The following is a 19,337-nucleotide window of genomic DNA, read 5'->3' on the forward strand; positions in this document are numbered from 1 at the left end:
AGTCTATGCTCTTTCGTTCTACTGGTTAATCATAGCTAACTGCATAGACATGGATCTACCGGAGTATTTATGCAATCTGCAGTTGAATCGCACTTACAATGCGAGTATATACGATACATAAAACTTATTCTAATGTTGGAATGTTCGTTCCAATTTTTCGTGTTTAAAATTATATTCTGAATGTATTTGGTACATAATGTTTCAATTTAGTAATTGATTAATTAAAAAAAAAAAACGACGAAACACATGTTGCTGTGTGCAAACGTTAGCCAGACCACACGTGTTAAATTTTGAACTATGTGGATCAAATTTTCACACTTGATTCTGCAAACGTTTGCCCATGCGCAGAACGTATACAATCCATATACATATATATAAAAAGAACAATGTGGTGTGTGAATATCATCTGTGTACTACCATCACCATGGATACAGCAACCTCTGACTTGCATGGTTGTGAATAGTTTTTCTTATATTCCACAGCAATGTCAATCCAATGCGCATGTCTGCACATCCCTGATGAAGTACCCGGATGAACAAGTGTTTAATGAGGGGCCTTACTGCAAATGTCCAGGATGTACAACATCATGGCAAGAAGACAGACAATCACTTACTTGGCCACATTATGAACGAGGTATCAGTGTTATAAAAGCTATTTATTAGAGACCTACCATTTAATTTGCGCGCTGATGCTTGTGTGTATGTGTTGAGGAAGGGGATCTGTCATATTTTATTTTAAAAATTTCCGACCCAAAACAGTTTTAGTAAAATACTCTTGTTCTGATTTGCAAACAAAATGATCTTATTCTATATTTCATATTAGTTTTTAAAAAATGTATGGTCAGAAAGAAAATCACAGCCCACACCCAACTTCAAAGAAAATTTAACGTTAATGGTCACTTTCTTATAGCCAAATGAATCCAAAATCTTAAAAGCTCTATCTCATAAATACCGCATAAGTCGAATATTCAACACATTTTGGAGACTCTTAGTTTCGCCTGGGGAATCAGGGTACGTTATAGATTTTAACGGAAAGGCAAAAAAAAACTCTTTATTACAGAGGATGCTTTATAGCTTTAGATGAACGCAAGGTTCAAAAGAAACTAAATTCTTCTAAATTGTAAGAAATAAAAATTTGTCAAAAGGCCGAAACACGGATAAAGTACACGTAAAATGACAATGTTGCAAACCATTTGACGTGCTCTAGCCAGAAAATAACCTGGATCTAGAAATCGAAATAGAAACAATTATTCATTATTTATTTTTTTATTATTTTTTTTAACTGATAATTCACGGGAAGCCTCAACATGTGTGCTGTTTTTTGTTTTTTTTTAAAATTTGTAGACAGTTGTAACATATGAAGCGAACGTGACCATGTTAAAGTATAGACCAAGAAAACAAGTTTGATCCTGATATTAGCGCGATACTCTTCAGTTTCTTTTATATTTGCTATTTTGAGTAAAAATGAGACAAATTTAGGTAGGTATAACATCATCGTCGACACCACTCCTAACTACACGCGCATGTGAAAAGATCAACTCTCTCTCTCTCTCTCTCTCTTTCTCCTAACCCCCCCACCACTCCTAACCCCTTCTCAATCACAAAGGGCGTGACTTCATTTTCCATGATCCATGATAATCGTTATCAGCATGCCAGTACACCGAGCGGCATATGTGATTGAGGATCCCGTGGGGTATTTTCATCTGCTAGAAAACAAGAATAGCATGCATTTATAATATAGTTGCATCACTTCATCCTTTTAAAAGTAAGCAAAATAAATTAGTGAATGTAGTGGCAAGTCTGGACGAGCTAACGTACTGTACAAAAAGTTTTGCTTGATACAATCATTCATCTAGTGTCGTCAATATCTGAGCAGCGCACTTGGACTCAATCGAAACATATTCGCGGGCTGGATATTATCGTCTGGGCCCCTTCTCAATTTTCTTCACTTATCTAAATTAGGAACGGCACGATTCGTGTTATAGATCGGATCGATGCCTTCTTTAAAATTCTTGTCTATAATGATGTACATTACATGTTTATAACTTATGTTCCAGGAAACGATTTAAAAATAGTGAAAATTACACCTATAAAACCCGAATCCCATAATTGCTAGGTTATGGACTTCTTACACAATATGTTATTATTCTATGTTCCACTCCAGCCGACAAAACAGTTCAGTATCGATTTTGCATCCCAATAATTCCTGACAGAGACTGCAAGCAAGACGAATTAGCTGTTACCATGGAAACAGAAACTGATGGCTGGAGCCCGCACGTGAGGGAGGTTCGTTGTGCTTGCCCTGGGAATATGTATGAATTGGTTGGCTGGTGGCGACACAAGACACACCTATTCAACAATCTGACTGGTCTGTGGATCTATGAATATTACTGCGACAAGGTGAGGCAAAGAATGAATATAAGAATTGTACAATTGTTCTCTCAAATTTGAGGAGAATGATCCACGAACTAATTTGCATTGCTTTTTATTTCAAATCAAATCTTCCCCTCCCCAACCCCCCCCCCCCCAAAAAAAAATGCACACAAAAAAACCAAACCAAAACAACGGTTAGGGTAAATGCCATAATACATTTAATTTCTGAAAACTTAATTAAAACGTCTCGAGTTATGAAGAGTTGAAATTAAACATGTCATATAAACAACTCATTCGTCAGTTCGAGTTCAATCACACGGATCATACTCATATTTCTGTCTCGCATAAATAGCCTAGGTGGTCCGAATGACATCCTGCTGTAGTGATCAGGCCACAGGAGTTCGTTACAAAGAAAATTAGAAGTATCCGTCCATGAATCAAGGGATGGGGGTTCCATTCTTTAACAATATAACACAAGGAAATACACGAGTCCGCACCCTCGGTAGTTCAAACCCTGCTAGTTTATCCTAACTGCGTTGTATAATTTCCAACTTAAGCTAGTCGTAATGAAGAATAGTTCAATTTTCAAAACAGCTCGACACAGTTCGTTCAGTTTGTGACATATTAGAGAAAAGGCAATAATTGTTCGCCGATTTTGGTGTCAAAAACAATTATTGATTTTGGTAAATTTGGTGCTGATTGCTGGTTACATTGTTCCACAGTGCACTGTTAACTCCTGAAACATACTTATTGTTGAACTACAGACTCTAGGTTGTTCGGATCTTCAAAATCGGCGAACAATTATTGCATTTTCTCCAATATGTCACAAACTGAACGATGAGTGTCGAGCTGTTTTGAAAATTAAACTATTCTTGATTACGACTGGCTTAAGTTGGAAATTAAAAGACGCAGTTAGGATAAACTAGTAGTGTTGGAACTATCCAGGGGTAGGGACTTGTGTTTTCCCTTGTGTTATATTGTTACAGGTTAGAACTCCCCCATCCCATGATTCATGGACGGATTCTCCTAATTTTCTTTGTAACGAACCCCTGTGATCAGGCGGTTGATTCTTGATTTCTTTAAATTGGTGTTTAACGGCACAGCTGTTTAGTAGGTTATATTGAAGTAATGTACCTTACCCAGGAACACCCCACAGTAGCCAACCCAGACTGATCCGATGGCAGGATTCGAACCGGCACCATTTTGGTCTCGAGTCGAGCACGACAGTTAATGAGCCACAACGCTGCATTCTCTCCAAACTCGGTTGAAGGAAAAAACAAAGTTGTTCCATTCGGACCACCTCTACTATTTCTGCGATACAAAATTATGCTTCGGACTTATATACTTCAATTTATTCCAAACACCTCGACTATTTCTACGATTGGACCGAGGGGTTGCGAATGATAAACTAGTTCGATATATCCGAAACTCGTCTGTCAATCCTCGTGCCGTAAATAACCGAGCTGGTACAAACGGCAACTATTGACACATGCTACATTTTGTTTGTATCTTTTATAAGCCCCCATGTAATTTCCTTTTTGTGACATCACTTCATCGATAGCTGTTTCAGTTACTACTGACATACTGTTGACAAAGAAACAAATGAATATTTATTAAAATATAATTAAAAATACCTATTAGAAAATTTGTTGGGTTTCGTTCTCTTAATGTACTTTCTGTGGTTGGATATCAATTCCCGTTTCCTATTTCTATAAAACAATACTTAATAGTTCGAGTAGTTACCGTTTCTTCTGACATGAAGTCATACTCAAAATCGATAAATACGCTTTTTTGATGATCAGAATAGTGTCGAGTAAGTTTTGGCCTATCTCTGGGCTACCTATTCTGTAACTTCACCCACACACACAAAGAGCACCTTCTCATATGTTCTCAGTCGTTCCTATGTGTGCTCGCCTAAATAATTCGAGTTGATCTCCAATTAAGAAAAACGAAACCCATGGCGAACTATTGCTCGACATCGAAAATGCTTTGTTATGCCATCTTCATTGCTCTTGTCTACTCCCGCCTCGAACTTGGTTTGGGTTTTCAACATGAGAACGAGTTTTTTGACGTTTCTCGAACAAGGTTCTTAGTGTTAGGATGAAAAGAACCACAAGAACAGTTTTTACGTTCTGTAAAATTATTTCTAAATCATATTTACGGTCAAGATTTTGGTACTAAACCCGAAATAAGCAACATGCTTTCAAGACAAATGTTTAATGCACTAAATACCGTCAGCATGCAAAAATCGGAGCAGTTTATACATTCTATGAAAGTGGGCCCTGGCGACTTTAAGAGTCCTCCCTAGGACTTTTAATGACAACCTTACAAAGTAAAGTTCTTTGTGATGCTGTCCATATTCTAATTATGGTATCCTCGTTTTTGTTGTTATTGTTGTTATAGAGTTTAACGCCAGTATAAATGGTTGAGGAAGAACCCGGGGAAAACCCCAGAAAGAACCACCGACCTACGAGAAGCAACTGGCAAGCTTTCTCACGTACCCACATTGGCCGAACCCGGGACTCGAACCCACGCAGATAGAGGTGAGACGGCATTTATCCGTAACGTTAAGCGCTTTAGACCACTCGGCCAATCGGGGCCCCTCTTGTATCCTGGTATACATGCGCAGAATAAATAGCGCAGGTCCTATTATATTCCGCAAGGGAAAGTGGGAAGGGGGACAGACCCTATTTATATTCATGGTAAAGTGGGGGAGGAGGTCCTAATTTTATTCCCCGTGGGGACGTGTGGGGAGGAAGTTTATGTCCTATTTTTTCCGTTGGCAGGGTGACATGTTCTTATTGTTCTTTCCAGGAGAGAGAGAGAGAGAGAGAGAGAGAGAGAGAGAGAGAGTTTCTTATTTATTTGACTCTTGAATACGTGTACAAATCCTAGAGATGAAGGTCGATTTGAATAAATTGTTGTTGTTGTTGATGTAGGGTTTAACACCATTTTTCAGCACACGATAGGCTATACATGGCGGCCAGTAACTTCACTAATGGTGGAGGAAGAACCCAGAAAAAAACACGGAAAGAACCACCTACCCACGAGAACCTACTGGCAAGCTTTCTCACATACCCACATTAGCCGAATCTGAGACTCGAACCCACGCAGACAGAGATGAGATGTCAGTGATCCGTAACGGAGAGCGCTTTAGACCACTCGGCCACTCGAGTACCCTCTATTTGAATAAGATCAATATGTTCATTATTTACCTCACCCCATTCTCTCTCTGCACTGTTATCTTCTGGTTCTGTGTACATCTTCAAAGTGGAAAATAAAGAAGTGAATATTTATAATTACATTTGATCGAACGTTTGGTCTTGTTAAGAATTTTACCTGAGCCATGTTATCTGACAATTTCTAAAATATTTTCCGCATTTTCTTGGTAACTAATGATTACAAATATACAATCCTAATAAGTGTAACAATTAAACATATGCAGGACCTCACAGGGACTCGAACTCGGTTCTTCCTATACTTGCCTGGCGTTCTAGAGACTATCTGAGCAGGGTGTAATTACCCGCGACACAATCCAAGCATAGGCAACTTCCTCCAGGGTACGGACCGTAACATAAGATATTTTAAAGCCAGACCCTATGATCTAAATATGCTGATGAATCCAAACCACTGGTCGGATCCAGCCTGTGTGCCTTATTTTGCCCAACCCAGCACTATACAGGCACCTGCTACGAACCGATGTAGGAAGCTTTAAAGACAGTTCTTGAATCTTTTCCGCCATTTTCAACAGTTCTTATGTGAAAGTTTATATGTATGTATCGTGAATAACGATACATTTCATCGAGTGGGTGAAAATACTTGAGTTTTTCACATTCGAAATGAAATATGTTCGTTATTTACTCGGAAGAAGCAATTTTTCTTGGTGGTTTATGCTCAGTCGTATAGGTTTGCCAGGTATTAGCAGATTGAAGTAGCAGATTTGTATTCCGGGCAAACGCGTAAGCTGTTTACCGTGTAGGTTTTGCTGTTTTGTGTATTTTCGTACACAAAATACGAGTTCCCTATTCAAGGTAAAAATTCTCTTTCCCTATTCAAGGTAAAAAAGAAAACAAACAACAACAGGTACATATTAAATATATTGTAAGATTCAAATATAATAATATTGCAGGACGGGTAACCATGCTTACAACTAGAAAAATAATTGACAACACGGCAGATGAAATTCTTTGGTCATAATGTTTTCGGCGTCTATTGAATGAAATGAAGAAGAAAAAAATTATCAATTCAGTTATCAAAATTATTTATCTAAGAAATCCACTAATTCACGAACAGGCATTAAAAAGGAAATATGTGTTATGTTTGAGCTGATATTTTTTTTTTCTTCTTCAGCCCATCTGTGAAACAGACAAGTCTCTATGTGCCAAGATCTACATGGATAAAGAACATGAAATGACAGTGGGATATCATTTTCAGTGCGCATGCCCAAGGGGATACAAGTGCCCAAGTGATATTGAAGATGAAGATAAAGTGGATTACAGCAATGATTCCAGGGGAGTTTACGTGCCTCGGTACTGTCAGGCAGTTTTCAAGAACGCAAGGACTTAGAAACTCTTTTAGGGATACACAGTGTACACACACACACACACACACACACACACACACACACACACACACACACGCGCGCGCGCGCGAGCGAGCACACGCACACACACACACAACAACAACAATAACAACAACAACAAAATTTCAGAGGTTCTAAATACAATATATTGTAAGGTATTGTGGCATTACAATGATGTCACAAATGGACAAGAACAGCAGATTGTTGAATTTCCCATGAATTAAATATATCTCTGAACCAAAAGTACGACACGACAAATTCACACGCAAGTATAAACCTTCATACACAAACATAAGCCTCCATTGTAATTCAGGATTTCAAGAACTTACCCTCATTTCATAACTTTAATTATATTGTACGCTATCTGTTATTGGTTTCTTTAATTCCTTTAATTGCAATTATAGTAGTTATAATTAATGTATTACAGTAATTACGAGAGGGCAACATCTCGTCCAGAAACCTATATTAACGGTTAATGAATAACAGTACCTTAAACTCTTCCTGGACTTTCATTTCCAAATGATGCGGGAGGTCGTGGGTTCGATCCCCGGCCGAGTCATACCAAAGACTTACAAAAATAGTACTAACAGCTGCCTCGCTTGGCGCTCAGCATTAAGAGCTTAGTGTTAGGACTGGTTGGCCAGGTGTCAGGATAATTTGACTGGGTGGGACATCATGCCACATGTCTGCGGCATGATGCCCCAGTGTTAGACATCACTATAAACTGCCACATTGCAGACATCGTAGAGATATGACTGAAAAATTGTTAAAGCTACGTTAAAAATCAAAAAATCCAAATCGCATCCAAATGCTAGCCTCATTGATAAGCAAGATATGCGTCTTAATGCTTATTGTAAATTATATTATTGCAAATAATGCCTTTTTGTCGATTTTAGAAAAGCTTTTGATAAAGCGCGGCATGATAAATTATGATCGTCATTAATACGTAAGTGTATGAATGGTCAAATAGTAAATATTTTAAGAGATGTGTATAGAACCCGAAAAGCTGTGTCCGAACATCTAAAGGCCTAACTACTTATTTCCAATGCACAGTGGGTACAAGACAAGGTTCTGTTTTGAGCCCTATCCTGTTGTCCCTTTTCATCAATGGTTGGCTTACACAGCTTAAGGCTGAATGCGACAGAGGTGTATTTATCTTAGAAGATAGTGATGATATTTTTGCAATACTTTACGCTGATGTTGCTGCTAACCGTGCTGCTACAGTAGGGCTCCTGTACCAACAAATAAATGTCACTGAACGTTTCCGTGATAAAACTGATATGATGGTGAATCTCAAAATAACAAAAATCATTGTTGTCAGAAATGGATGATATCTTAAGCAAAGGAGGTTCGGTTTTTCGAAGAAAAACATATTGAATGTGCACCTTACTACAAATATGTGTTTATGTTTTTCAACCCAAGAATGGCTTGGACAAAAGGAAAATAGCGACTCAGGCAAAGAAAGTATCTACAAGGATTTTGAATTATCAAAATCACTTTGACTGGTTTAGTGTATAAGATGTTTTTTAATTTTTTTATTCTGTGATAGAACCAATTGCTTGTTATGAGTCAGAAATGTGAGAATTTAGTAGATATATTGTAAATATGCAATAAAACTTTTCCAAACAGTATTTAGGTGTTCCTAAAACTACCAATACTGCGATTGGGTAAGGGGAGTGAGGAAGATACCCACTTAGTACCTCGTATTATTTTTACGATGCATTAAATACAGGTTGAAAGTTGTAGGAATGCCCTCAACTCGCTCCCCACACCAATGTTATTTAATGTTAACAAGATTAGATGAAGCCGACCGTGTTAACTGCGAGATCAAAGTGAAAGACCTCTTATTTCGCTTCTGTTTTGGGTCTGTCTGGCACAATCAAGATGCTGGAGACGAAATAGAAATGTTGTCACTAATTTTGAAAAGAACTGAGGATTCGGCTTTCCAAAACTGGTAAGGCGATGTTAAGAACTCACATAAATATGCGTAATATAATATATATAAAACTCAATTAGAGCCACAAATAAAGCTATCATGTGGATTGTCGTATTTATTTAGGACGTTACTTGCTAAATTCTGGTGCTCATCACACAATCAAAAGGTAGAGACATGTAGGCATAGTAAGACTGAGAGAAATACTAGGTACTGTGAATTATGTTGGAAAATATGTTTATTTGGTAGAAGATGAATTCTTTTTCGCTTGTGTTAGTCCAGCTTACGACCATTTAAGAACGAAATACTTTAATAAATGTATTATCTTTATTCGTCTGTAGAAAAATGTTGTATCCCTCATGAGTCATATTAATTTATTAAATATAAGAAATCTTTCGTATTATATTAGTTAGTCTTTTTGTCTGAGACAATCGTCGATAACTCATACAAGTGTTGAATGATAGCATACATACATCGATTCTTTAACAGCGCGTGAGATAAAGTGCGTAATGTTGTGGCATGTACATGTCGTTTGTTTTAACACTTTAAATAATGTATGTAGGGACTTAATAGTAGGTAAGTAAAATTGTTGAAAAGTTTCTTAGTTTGTTTCTTTTCATCCAGTAAAGATTACTACAGTATGTGAATAATGCGTTCTCATTGTGTAATGTACGAGATAGTAAATAGTCCACTGTTTGCAAGCACGTTGTCAGAGTCGGTGCGGCGGATGTACCGTGAACACCCACCTTTTAGTCTAAAATTACTTATGGATTTCATAAAAACAGAATGCCTAGAACGATATATGCACGATACAGATATATGTGAAAAGCTTTGTTTCGGTTGTTCGTCCTAAGTTTGCAGTGTTTTACTTTAACAGAAATATCCATTGAATTGTACGAAATCAGATTCTACATTTTTACATCTGTTATTTCTGCTCTTATTTTGATAGGCTTCTTCCCTATTTCGGTACATATTTGGACAGATTTCCGCCCTATTTCTGCACGTTTGCACAGACTTCCTCCCTATTTCCGCACATATTTGGAAAGACTTCCGCACTATTTCTGCACATATTTGGACAGATTTCCACCTTATTTCTGCACGTTTGGACAGACGTCCGTCCTATTTCTGCACATAATTTGACAGATTTCTGCACGTTTTGACAGTTTTTCGCCCTATTTTTTGTACATATTTCAACAGATTTCCGGCCTCTTTCTGCACGTTTGCACAGATTTCCTCCCTATTTCTGCGCATTTTTGGACAGACTTCCGCACTATTTCTGCATATATTTGGATGGATTTCCACCCTATTTTTGCACATGTTTGGACAGATTTTCGCCCTCTTTCCGTACATGTTTGGACAGACGTCCGCCCTAATTCTACACATGTTTGGACAGACGTCCGCCTTATTTCTGCACATATTTGGACAGATTTCCGCCCTATTTCTGCACTTGTTTGGACAGACTTTTGCCCTATTTCTGTACACATTTGGACAGATTTCCGGCCTATTTCTGCACGTTTGCACAGACGTCCTCCCTATTGCTGCACATATTTGGACAGACTTTCGCCCTATTTCTGTACATTATTGGACATATTTCCTGCCTATTTCTGCACGTTTGGACAGACTTCCTCCCTTATTCTGCACACATTTGGACAGACTTCCACACTATTTCTGCACATATTTTAACAGACGCTCGTCTGTCTCTGCACAGTTTTGACAGTCTTCTCAATCTCTGCTCATATTTTGATAAAATTCCGCCCATTCACTGCGCAATATGATTGACTTAGGCACTGACGTCGGCTCTGTTGTTGCGCATGTTCTGACAGACTTCCGCACTTTATCACAGTTTTGTTTGCTAATCTAAGTCGAATCCTCTCTACACAGTTGGTGTTTCAACCTGTTTCATTTCTTTTTTATTTGATGTTTCTTTTCTTGTCCAGCAGCAAGACTAATATTTGACTCTAACTCGCATAACTTTTCTGAAAACAAATCCTATTTACGGTCTTCCATGACGTATGTCATTGTTCTAGGTAGTAATGCATGTGCGTACCTAATACAGCTGTATACGCAGTTCAGTCTGTGCTTAATACATCAAAATGTTTATCGAGATCATAGTGTCTCACACTTATCGAAAACGAGTTTTCAATGTGCATCGTTCTATGTGCAATACAGAATAAAAAGGATATCTGAAAAAAATGTAAAAGATGATGTACTAGGTTCGATGGATTTGTTGTTTTTAGTTGTAATTCAATATATAATCATTATGGATCGGTTATTTTATCGAGCACTTACAAAGTTCTTTTAGTTTTTTTTTTCTCTGACGATTCTTTAAAAACAGTTCATGAGTATGAATATAAACCTATTTGAGTTAGTATTATATTTCTCGGATACCCATCAACCTCCCGACTGCAAATTTTAGTCTTCAAGCGTTCATTTTAGTGCGTACGCATTGTGTTTTGACGCTGATTTCTCTGCTTGTTTTTCTAGCACGAGAGAGAGAGAGAGAGAAAGAGAGAGAGAGCAATGATTAAAAGACAATTGGTCAGTATTTCAGATTCAATATTAATGCGCTAAAGTTATCTTCATGACAAAATTAAAACGTAATATTCAATGCTCTAAGCGCTTTACAACATTAGATAACACCTATAACATAAAAAACATATATAATGATATTATTACAGAAACCAAACACCATGAAATTAGAAAACATAAAAACATCCTGTAAATATTTAAGGTAGGGAACATTATTAGGTCTTCATATATGGCCAGGCTAATATCTTTGCTACAGTTGTTTATACATTGTAAGACGCATTTACAACCATTCTTATTCCACTTAGAAAAAATCTTTAAAACTAATACGCGGATTAAACTGGGACGAGACGCGAGAACAACGTTTTTGTTGCTCATCTCACGCGAACGTCAAAAACCTTATTTGAGAACCGTCAAGAACCTTGCTTTCGTGTTAAGAACTCTCACCACCTTTGAAGTGGAACTAAGCAAGAATAACATTGGCAGGAGAATGGCGAGTGTCGACGCATCATGTTTTTCTTCCGAGGTCAATTCTGCTTGCTGGGGAGAACACACATATACTCTGACTGTCTGTATGTCTGTCTGTCTGTCTGTCTCTCTCTCTCTCCGCATGAACAGATCTTGCAACGTGTGCTACCCTCTAGAGTACAACAATGTTGCCATCAAAAATGCCTAAAAATGAACCCCAAACAACGAAAAGGAGGCTTCAAGTAATAACTAACTTTTCAAAATTGTTTTCCCACATGAATCATGGAAATTTTCAGTGATTGAACTTACATGCCCTGTTGCTATTCGATATCCTATCATCTATGCAGTATCTTATACAAGGACAAACGGCACACAGTGTTAAGAAAACGCCTTGATTAAGTGTAGTAATACAATTCTTTAACTAGCGATTGTATGCCTCATCACAACCATAAACATGCCTGAATACGACAGAAAAATCAGTCACTGATGAAGGTTGCACTCGAAATTAAATGACAAACGAAACTAGATACATTGTCTGCTGCCGAAATAGACTGCAAAACTTGCCTACATACAAAAGTTCGGGTTTGAATGCAGGAATAAACAAAAAGGGGGGAACGAAACTCCTTAAAAGAACACCCATAATCATTACAATTTGTGGTCGAATGAAGTTTTGCTGTGAAGTCAATTTTACTGTTCTGTCTTGTTTTCACAGTTTTCAACCCCAACCCAGGCAATGATCATTATATATATATATATATATATATATATATATATATATATATATATATATATATATATATATATATATATATATATGTGTGTGTGTGTGTGTGTGTGTGTGTGTGTGTGTGTTAACGAAAATATGACCTCTTAATTTTGGTATAAAACAGTTAGTACTTTTACAAAATACACGATTTAGAGCATTATATTTACAAGTTAAATTTGTAAACAGTCGCTGTCCCAATCTCATTGAAGACTTTCAGAATTTATTTTTATCGATGACGTAATGTAGCCGTTATTCGCATTGACACTCGAATTATTTATTTACTTAGAAATATATACTAAGAAGAAAATCTATATTTTGTAAGTGGATATACGGAAATAGTTTACTCCTGAAGTGGAAAGATTTAGTATTCTTACTCGTGGCTTTGCCACTTGGGACAATACAATGCTTATACTTCCCTTGTGAAATATTTGCTTATATCCACTAAAAAAGTAGATGCTTTTAAATGTTGCGTCTATTATTGAACTCAATTTTCCTATTTTTTGTAGGCTAATATGGTTTAGGAAATCTAATTTAAATCGAAGTCTACTTTTATAAATAGATCTGACATGGATTAATATATCTTTATCTTTATTTCACATTTGGAATTCCTTATTTGTATTGACTTTTCAGATAAACCGTTGCATTTCATATTAAGAAGAGTTATCGTTAGGAGCGTCGTCTTCCAAATGACACGTCACTTCCATAAATGTGAATGCTATGAAATGACCGGTGAATTGAGAGGTCAACCGAATATGACCACTTATTGATGTCATTCAGATCTACTTTATTTCTGAAATCTCAATTTTAATTAGATCAGTAGTTTACGATTTGTTGGTCAACATTTAGCAGCAACTTCCGTATCTTAGAGTACAGGCACAACCTTTATTTTTGTGATTATGCTCGACTTAGAACCAGTTTAATAGATTGTGGATACATGCGCATGCATATACTGCTTTTAAAATCTACATTACAATATTATGGGGGATATGCGCAAAAACATTAATTCTCTTTAATTTAATTTACTATAATCTGGGATGATGATAATTTATATCAATTACATTCTGAAGAAATATAAAACATTAATAGTCCAGTTAGGTGTCCATATCATCTTGATAAATAGGCCAGTTCGGAGTCCGTGTTCATTTGAATTAATAGGCCAGTTCGGAGTCCGTGTTCATTTGAATTAATAGGCCAGTTCGGAGTCCGTGTTCATTTGAATTAATAGGCCAGTTCGGAGTCCGTGTTCATTTGAATTAATAGGCCAGTTCGGAGTCCGTGTTCATTTTAATTAATAGGCCAGTTAGGAGTCAATATCGTCTTAATGAATAGGCCAGATAGGAGCCAATATCGTCTTAATGAATAGGCCAGATAGGAGCCAATATCGTCTTAATGAATAGGCCAGATAGGAGCCAATATCGTCTTAATGAATAGGCCAGATAGGAGCCAATATCGTCTTAATGAATAGACTAGATAGCAGCCAATATCGTCTTAATGAATAGGCCAGATAGGAGCCAATATCGTCTTAATGAATAGGCCAGATAGGAGCCAATATCTTCTTAATGAATAGGCCAGATAGGAGTCAATATCGTCTTAATGAATAGGTCAGTTAGGAGTCAATATCGTCTTAATGAATAGGCCAGCTAGGAGTCCATGTTCATCTTAATAGCTGGTTCGAGCGTCCACCTCAGATGCGGGAGGTCGTGGGTTCGATCTCCGGCCGAGTCATGCCAAAGACTTATAAAAATAGTACTAACAGCTGCCTCGCTTGGTGTTCGGCATTAAGAGGTTAGTGTTAGGACTGGTCGGCCTGGTGTCAGGATAATGTGACTGGGTGGGACATCATGCTTCATGTCTGCGGCATGATGCCCCAGTGCCAGACATGACTATAAACTGACACACTGCAGGCATCGTAGCGATATGACTGAAAAATTGTTAAAGCTACGTTAAAAATCCAAATTCTCTCTTTGTCTCTCTCTCTCTCTCTCTCTCGCCACACACACACACACACACACACACACACCTTAATAAATAGGCCAGTTGGAAGTTCATGTTGATTTTAATGAATAGGCCAGTTAGGAGATCGTGTTCATTTTAATTACTAGACCAGCTAGGAGTCAATATCGTCTTAATGAAATATAAATTCACGCACGTTTGATTAATACGCATTAAACAAATAAACATGGATACTATTCGGCTATGCTGTTCCACGTTGACAGCAAGGTAAGCACGCTTTTATTGTAATTAAATCGATATATTCACAAAACTGCAAACATTTTTTGTTTTGAATTGAGCCGAAAAAAACGAGTCTGAAATGGCGTAGGGAAATGTCGAGACCGCCAGACCGAGAAGTCTTCATAAGCTATATTAATCGAGTTCTTTCCGAAGAGATACAAAACACGAACGTGGTTTTAAATATATGTAGCTTTAATGTATGAATGAAATTCAAAACGAGCCGTGATTGTGATTTATGTAAGTTCGATTCACCGCGTCCAAAACTATCTACCCGCGGACGTCAAAGAAGCATCTAAGTAGTTAGAATCTGGGTGTATGATACGAAATATGGATCGAACAGCAGTACCGAAAGCCAGATTAAGCCCGTAAGATTAAATGGGCATGCAACTGGTAATAAATTACTGAACACGAGGGGTTACACGATTAAAGGAAACACTTGATTATTTTATAATACTAAATAATTTTTTAAAAATAAGATGGACGATATTTTATTTTCCTGCTTTAACATCGAATGTATTTCATCTTGTGAAAGAAGACAAAACTCACTCTTCAGCACAACACACCATCCTCGTTTTTGTTAAACTTACGTCGTTGTCATAGCCTAATAAAATATCAAAGACTTAAAATAGTGGTGGGATTGGGATGACATGTCTGTCGAGGTAAAATTCAATTTTGGACATTTTGCAACTTATTTAATCATTAGGTTAATTTCCCGTTCTCGATCGGGAATAAAAAAGTAAAAAAAAAAATGTAAAAATTGGGATGAGCGAATTCACAAGAAAGCTTGAACATAAAAATTATTTTTAAAAAATGCATTAAAAAAAATTGGGATTACGCCGCGAGTTTAGGATTAGCGACCTCTAGTTTAGCAAGCAGGACACACAGAAAAAAGACAAATGTAGGTGCTTATATATTAGATATCTGACCACAAAATCCAGTTCATTTATTCATGCCAGTGGGTTTATCATTGTTTTCGAGGACGAAAGGGAAATAACTTCATTGAGACGCGAGTAAACTTTCTTCGGCAAAAATGAATTTCGATGTCTGAAATGTAATACAATATTCTACTTATTTATTTAAGCGCACAAAGTGTTCGTTTTCATTGATGCAATTATAACTTCTGTAGGCATATAGAATCAATGTCGCATGACATGATGGGAAACTTATAATTTCACTCATGAAAATAAAGGAATGGAATATTATGTGTATGATTTGGATTTTTCACGTAGCTTTAACAATTTTTTAGTCATATCGCTACAGTGTCTACAGTGTGGCAGTTTATAGCATCATGCCGCAGTCACGTTGCATGCCCCACCCAGTCACATTATCCTGACAGCAGGCCGACCAGTACTAATCCTAACCTCTTAATGATGAGCGTCAAGCGAGGCAGCTGCTATGTATGTATGTATGTATGTATAAAACTCTTCTTTCCAATTCTTTGAGAAGCATAGAACATCTGCTCGCGCGCGCGCACACACACACACACACACACACACACACAGATCCAAAATGTACTGGAACACAGTCATGTGCCCAGTTCGCACTTTTGGCAGGAGTTTGATTACGTATCTGAAGCAGTCACAAAAATAGCGCCCAGAACTGAAAGCTGCGGCTTGCTAGGGGGAAATTTGATATCCTTATGTGGTGTATTCATTCTACAGCGTGGTGCTACCTCCCGCTGGTTCAGTGCTGACTTGTGGAGAGCAGACATGAGTGTGATATACAGTTAGGCCCATCTGGCCGGCTTCACAAAGTCCATGGTTATCTCTCTCCCTGCTATCCCTCCCAAGTCTATTGCTTAATTAGTTTAAAGTAATCACCAAATGGATGCCTTTTTCTCCCGATTGAGCCCCCGCATCCAGTGCATGTACTCATATCGCATTTCTAGTAATTCCCGTAAAACGTCCGAGATTGGTCTGGTCTTTATTTGGGTACTGTAGAACACAAGAAATGGTGACGAAATACACTGAAAAGGTGTATCATTCCGGAATCTATGAGAACTTCTCGAATTTTTGGATTAATGCGTAAATTCTGTCCAAAATTTGGATCAAGTGGTACCTTACATGTTCTCAGTGTTAATCTATCAAGGTGAGTGGTGAAATTTGTATGTTTTTAATTGGAAACATGAGTGATGAGGAAAAAGAGCCTGTCGAGTGCGCTGTGTGTAATAAATTCGAGGCCCAAGCATGGCGTAAAACTCTATGTAGAAACTGTTTCCATACTCTTTCGGAACATTCCACAGAATCCGGGTTGCCTGCAGACATGAAGAACGAAAAGGATGCCGGTAAAGAGAGGGCTAGAACTCCGGATAAAGGGGATAAAGTAATCGGTAAGGAAAATAAACCAATCGGAAAAGATACGGGTAAGAAAGAGATTAAAAAATCCCCTAGTATCGAAAGGATAGACAAATTAGGAGAGAATGGGACTGGAGATAAGAATATACAAGATTATTCAAAATCCAAGCAACCTCTTGGTTCTAATAAAGATATATCGGGCAAATTTAGGGACGAGAAGGAAAGTACTGTTTCATCAAATGCTGATAACTCTAAAAGTAAAGATAGTCCTGGAAAACCAGAAATATTAAGCTCAAAATTAGAAAGTAAAAATGAGATAGCTGAAAGGAAAGACAAGATTCTAAATAAATTTGGATTGAAACCAGTGAGGGATGAAAGCAAAACTACTAACTTGAAATCCAAATTTGAATCTACATCGTCTACAATGCCACCATCCCTGGGCGAGTTAGATCGTAAATATAAAACAGATAACGGATTAAAAGCCAATAAAACAGACACACAACCTGCAGTGTGCGATAAGAAAGATAGAAAAACAGAAAGGAAGCCTGCAACAGCAGATAACAAATTAGAGAGTAAGCTTTCTTTAAAAACAACAGAAACCAAAGGTGAAAGTAAGTCTCTGAAAATTGATAGAAAGACAGAAGAAAAGGCGAAAATGGGCAGTAAATCTGAAAAAACAAAAGAGTCAGAATTAGCTGCCGCCCCTAAGATCTTAAAATCTCCGGAACATTCTCCATCGGCGGATTTAGGAGAAAAGAAACCAGACTGGAGAAGTGCTTTAAAGAAAAAGAAGGAAGAGAAAGAAACGGATACATCTAGTCAGTCCCCATCAGATGGCACCACTGATAAAACCCAGTCTTGGAAACATGGTTTGAGATCGAAAGCTGCTGGAGATGATAAAGTTGACAGTTCAAGTGCTACATCTTCATCTGTTGAAAAGTCCGATGTGACACCGTCATGGAAAGCTACCAAACAAGGGGAACCAAAGTCGACAGCCAAGTTCCCATCAGCTGATAACCTGGATAAAGTACGTGACATGAAATCGGCTATCAAGAATAAAGAAGTGGCAAGTGATAGCAGAATTGGACTTGAATCAATCGACACCGCCGTAGAAAGTAACAAAACAAGTATTAAAGATGACAAGAAGGAAATGAAGCTAAAAAATAATTTAGAAGATAAGCAACAATCCGATAGTGAGAAACGAAAAGATAAAATTGACACAAAGGCCAAAATAACTGAGAAAATTGGCAAAGAACCTGAGTGGAAAAGGGGTTTAAAAAGACGAACCGAAGATAAAGATGCTAGAAACGCGGTGCTAATGACGTCTAATGACACTGTAGATAAAAAACCTGACTGGCGATCTGCCTTGAAAAGGGGTGCTGACAAAAAGGACACTAAACTGGAGACTCAGTCCACACACGAATCGGTAGTGAAGAAAAAGTTAGAAGAATCTGTTGATAAAATATCCTCACAAGATGAAATTCAAGTCGACGAGAATAAACAAGGAATTTCTACGTTGTGCAGCAAACTTGCAAGTGAGAATGAAAGTGAGAATATATCAAAAGCAGAAGCAGGTAGTCTCATTTCTAAAACGACAACACCAGGTCCGAAAGCAGCTGAGGAAGACACGGGTATATCGTCTAACGAAAAGGATGCCTCATCACCGCATATCGACAATAAATTATGTTGGGCCATTGATGTTGCAACACCTGGCGAGTCTGATACACGCGCCGTGGGCGGTGCCATAGAAGTGCAAAGCCCGGATATAACGTTTTGTGCTATGCTATTAGACACACCAGATCAATCGCTGGGAGCTTCCACACAGGTATTCACCAACAGCAAGATAGCTGCAGCTGAAGCAGCGGCAATATTCGCGAGCTCAGACACCAAAAATACAATCAAAGCTGATACCTATCGTAGTGGGCTACCATTACCACTTCAAAGTCTGGTCACCGACCTAGGTCAAACAAAGTCCAAGTTAAGTTTAAAAACTAAAAATGTTGCCGTGGATAAATCAGAGTCTAATGCTCGGCAGGTCCTGTCCCCCGGGCAGCGCTCACCAGTGGACATCGATAAAGATTTTGAAAAGTTGAGAGAAGAGCTACTCGCTATGGCGGACAAGTGTCGACATTTGGAGCAAGAGAATGAGTCTTTGAGAAAAGGT

The 19,337-nt window shown here is 37.8% G+C and overlaps 2 protein-coding genes across 2 annotated transcripts in view; both read left to right on the plus strand.

Moving 5' to 3' along the window:
• Positions 1–488: 488 nt before the first annotated feature.
• LOC149771230 (uncharacterized) lies at positions 489–9,486 on the plus strand. Its single transcript, XM_089948693.1, has 3 exons — positions 489–633; positions 2,164–2,399; positions 6,723–9,486. Exons 1-3 carry the CDS (start codon positions 519–521, stop codon positions 6,936–6,938), a joined length of 567 nt encoding a protein of 188 aa, XP_089804819.1. The 5' UTR covers positions 489–518; the 3' UTR covers positions 6,939–9,486.
• Positions 9,487–16,549: 7,063 nt separating this feature from the next.
• Positions 16,550–19,337, plus strand: part of LOC149771231 (uncharacterized) — a gene marked incomplete at its 3' end in the record, with an annotated part of 67,922 nt that continues 65,134 nt past the window's right edge. The window contains exon 1 of the mRNA XM_089948694.1: positions 16,550–19,337. This exon is cut by the window's right edge and continues 702 nt beyond it. Coding sequence (XP_089804820.1) covers positions 16,986–19,337 — 2,352 coding nt within the window.

This window comes from Sinohyriopsis cumingii, unplaced genomic scaffold, assembly GCF_028554795.1.
Source record: "Sinohyriopsis cumingii isolate HCF-2022 unplaced genomic scaffold, ASM2855479v2 utg002018l, whole genome shotgun sequence".
NCBI lineage: Eukaryota > Metazoa > Mollusca > Bivalvia > Unionida > Unionidae > Sinohyriopsis > Sinohyriopsis cumingii.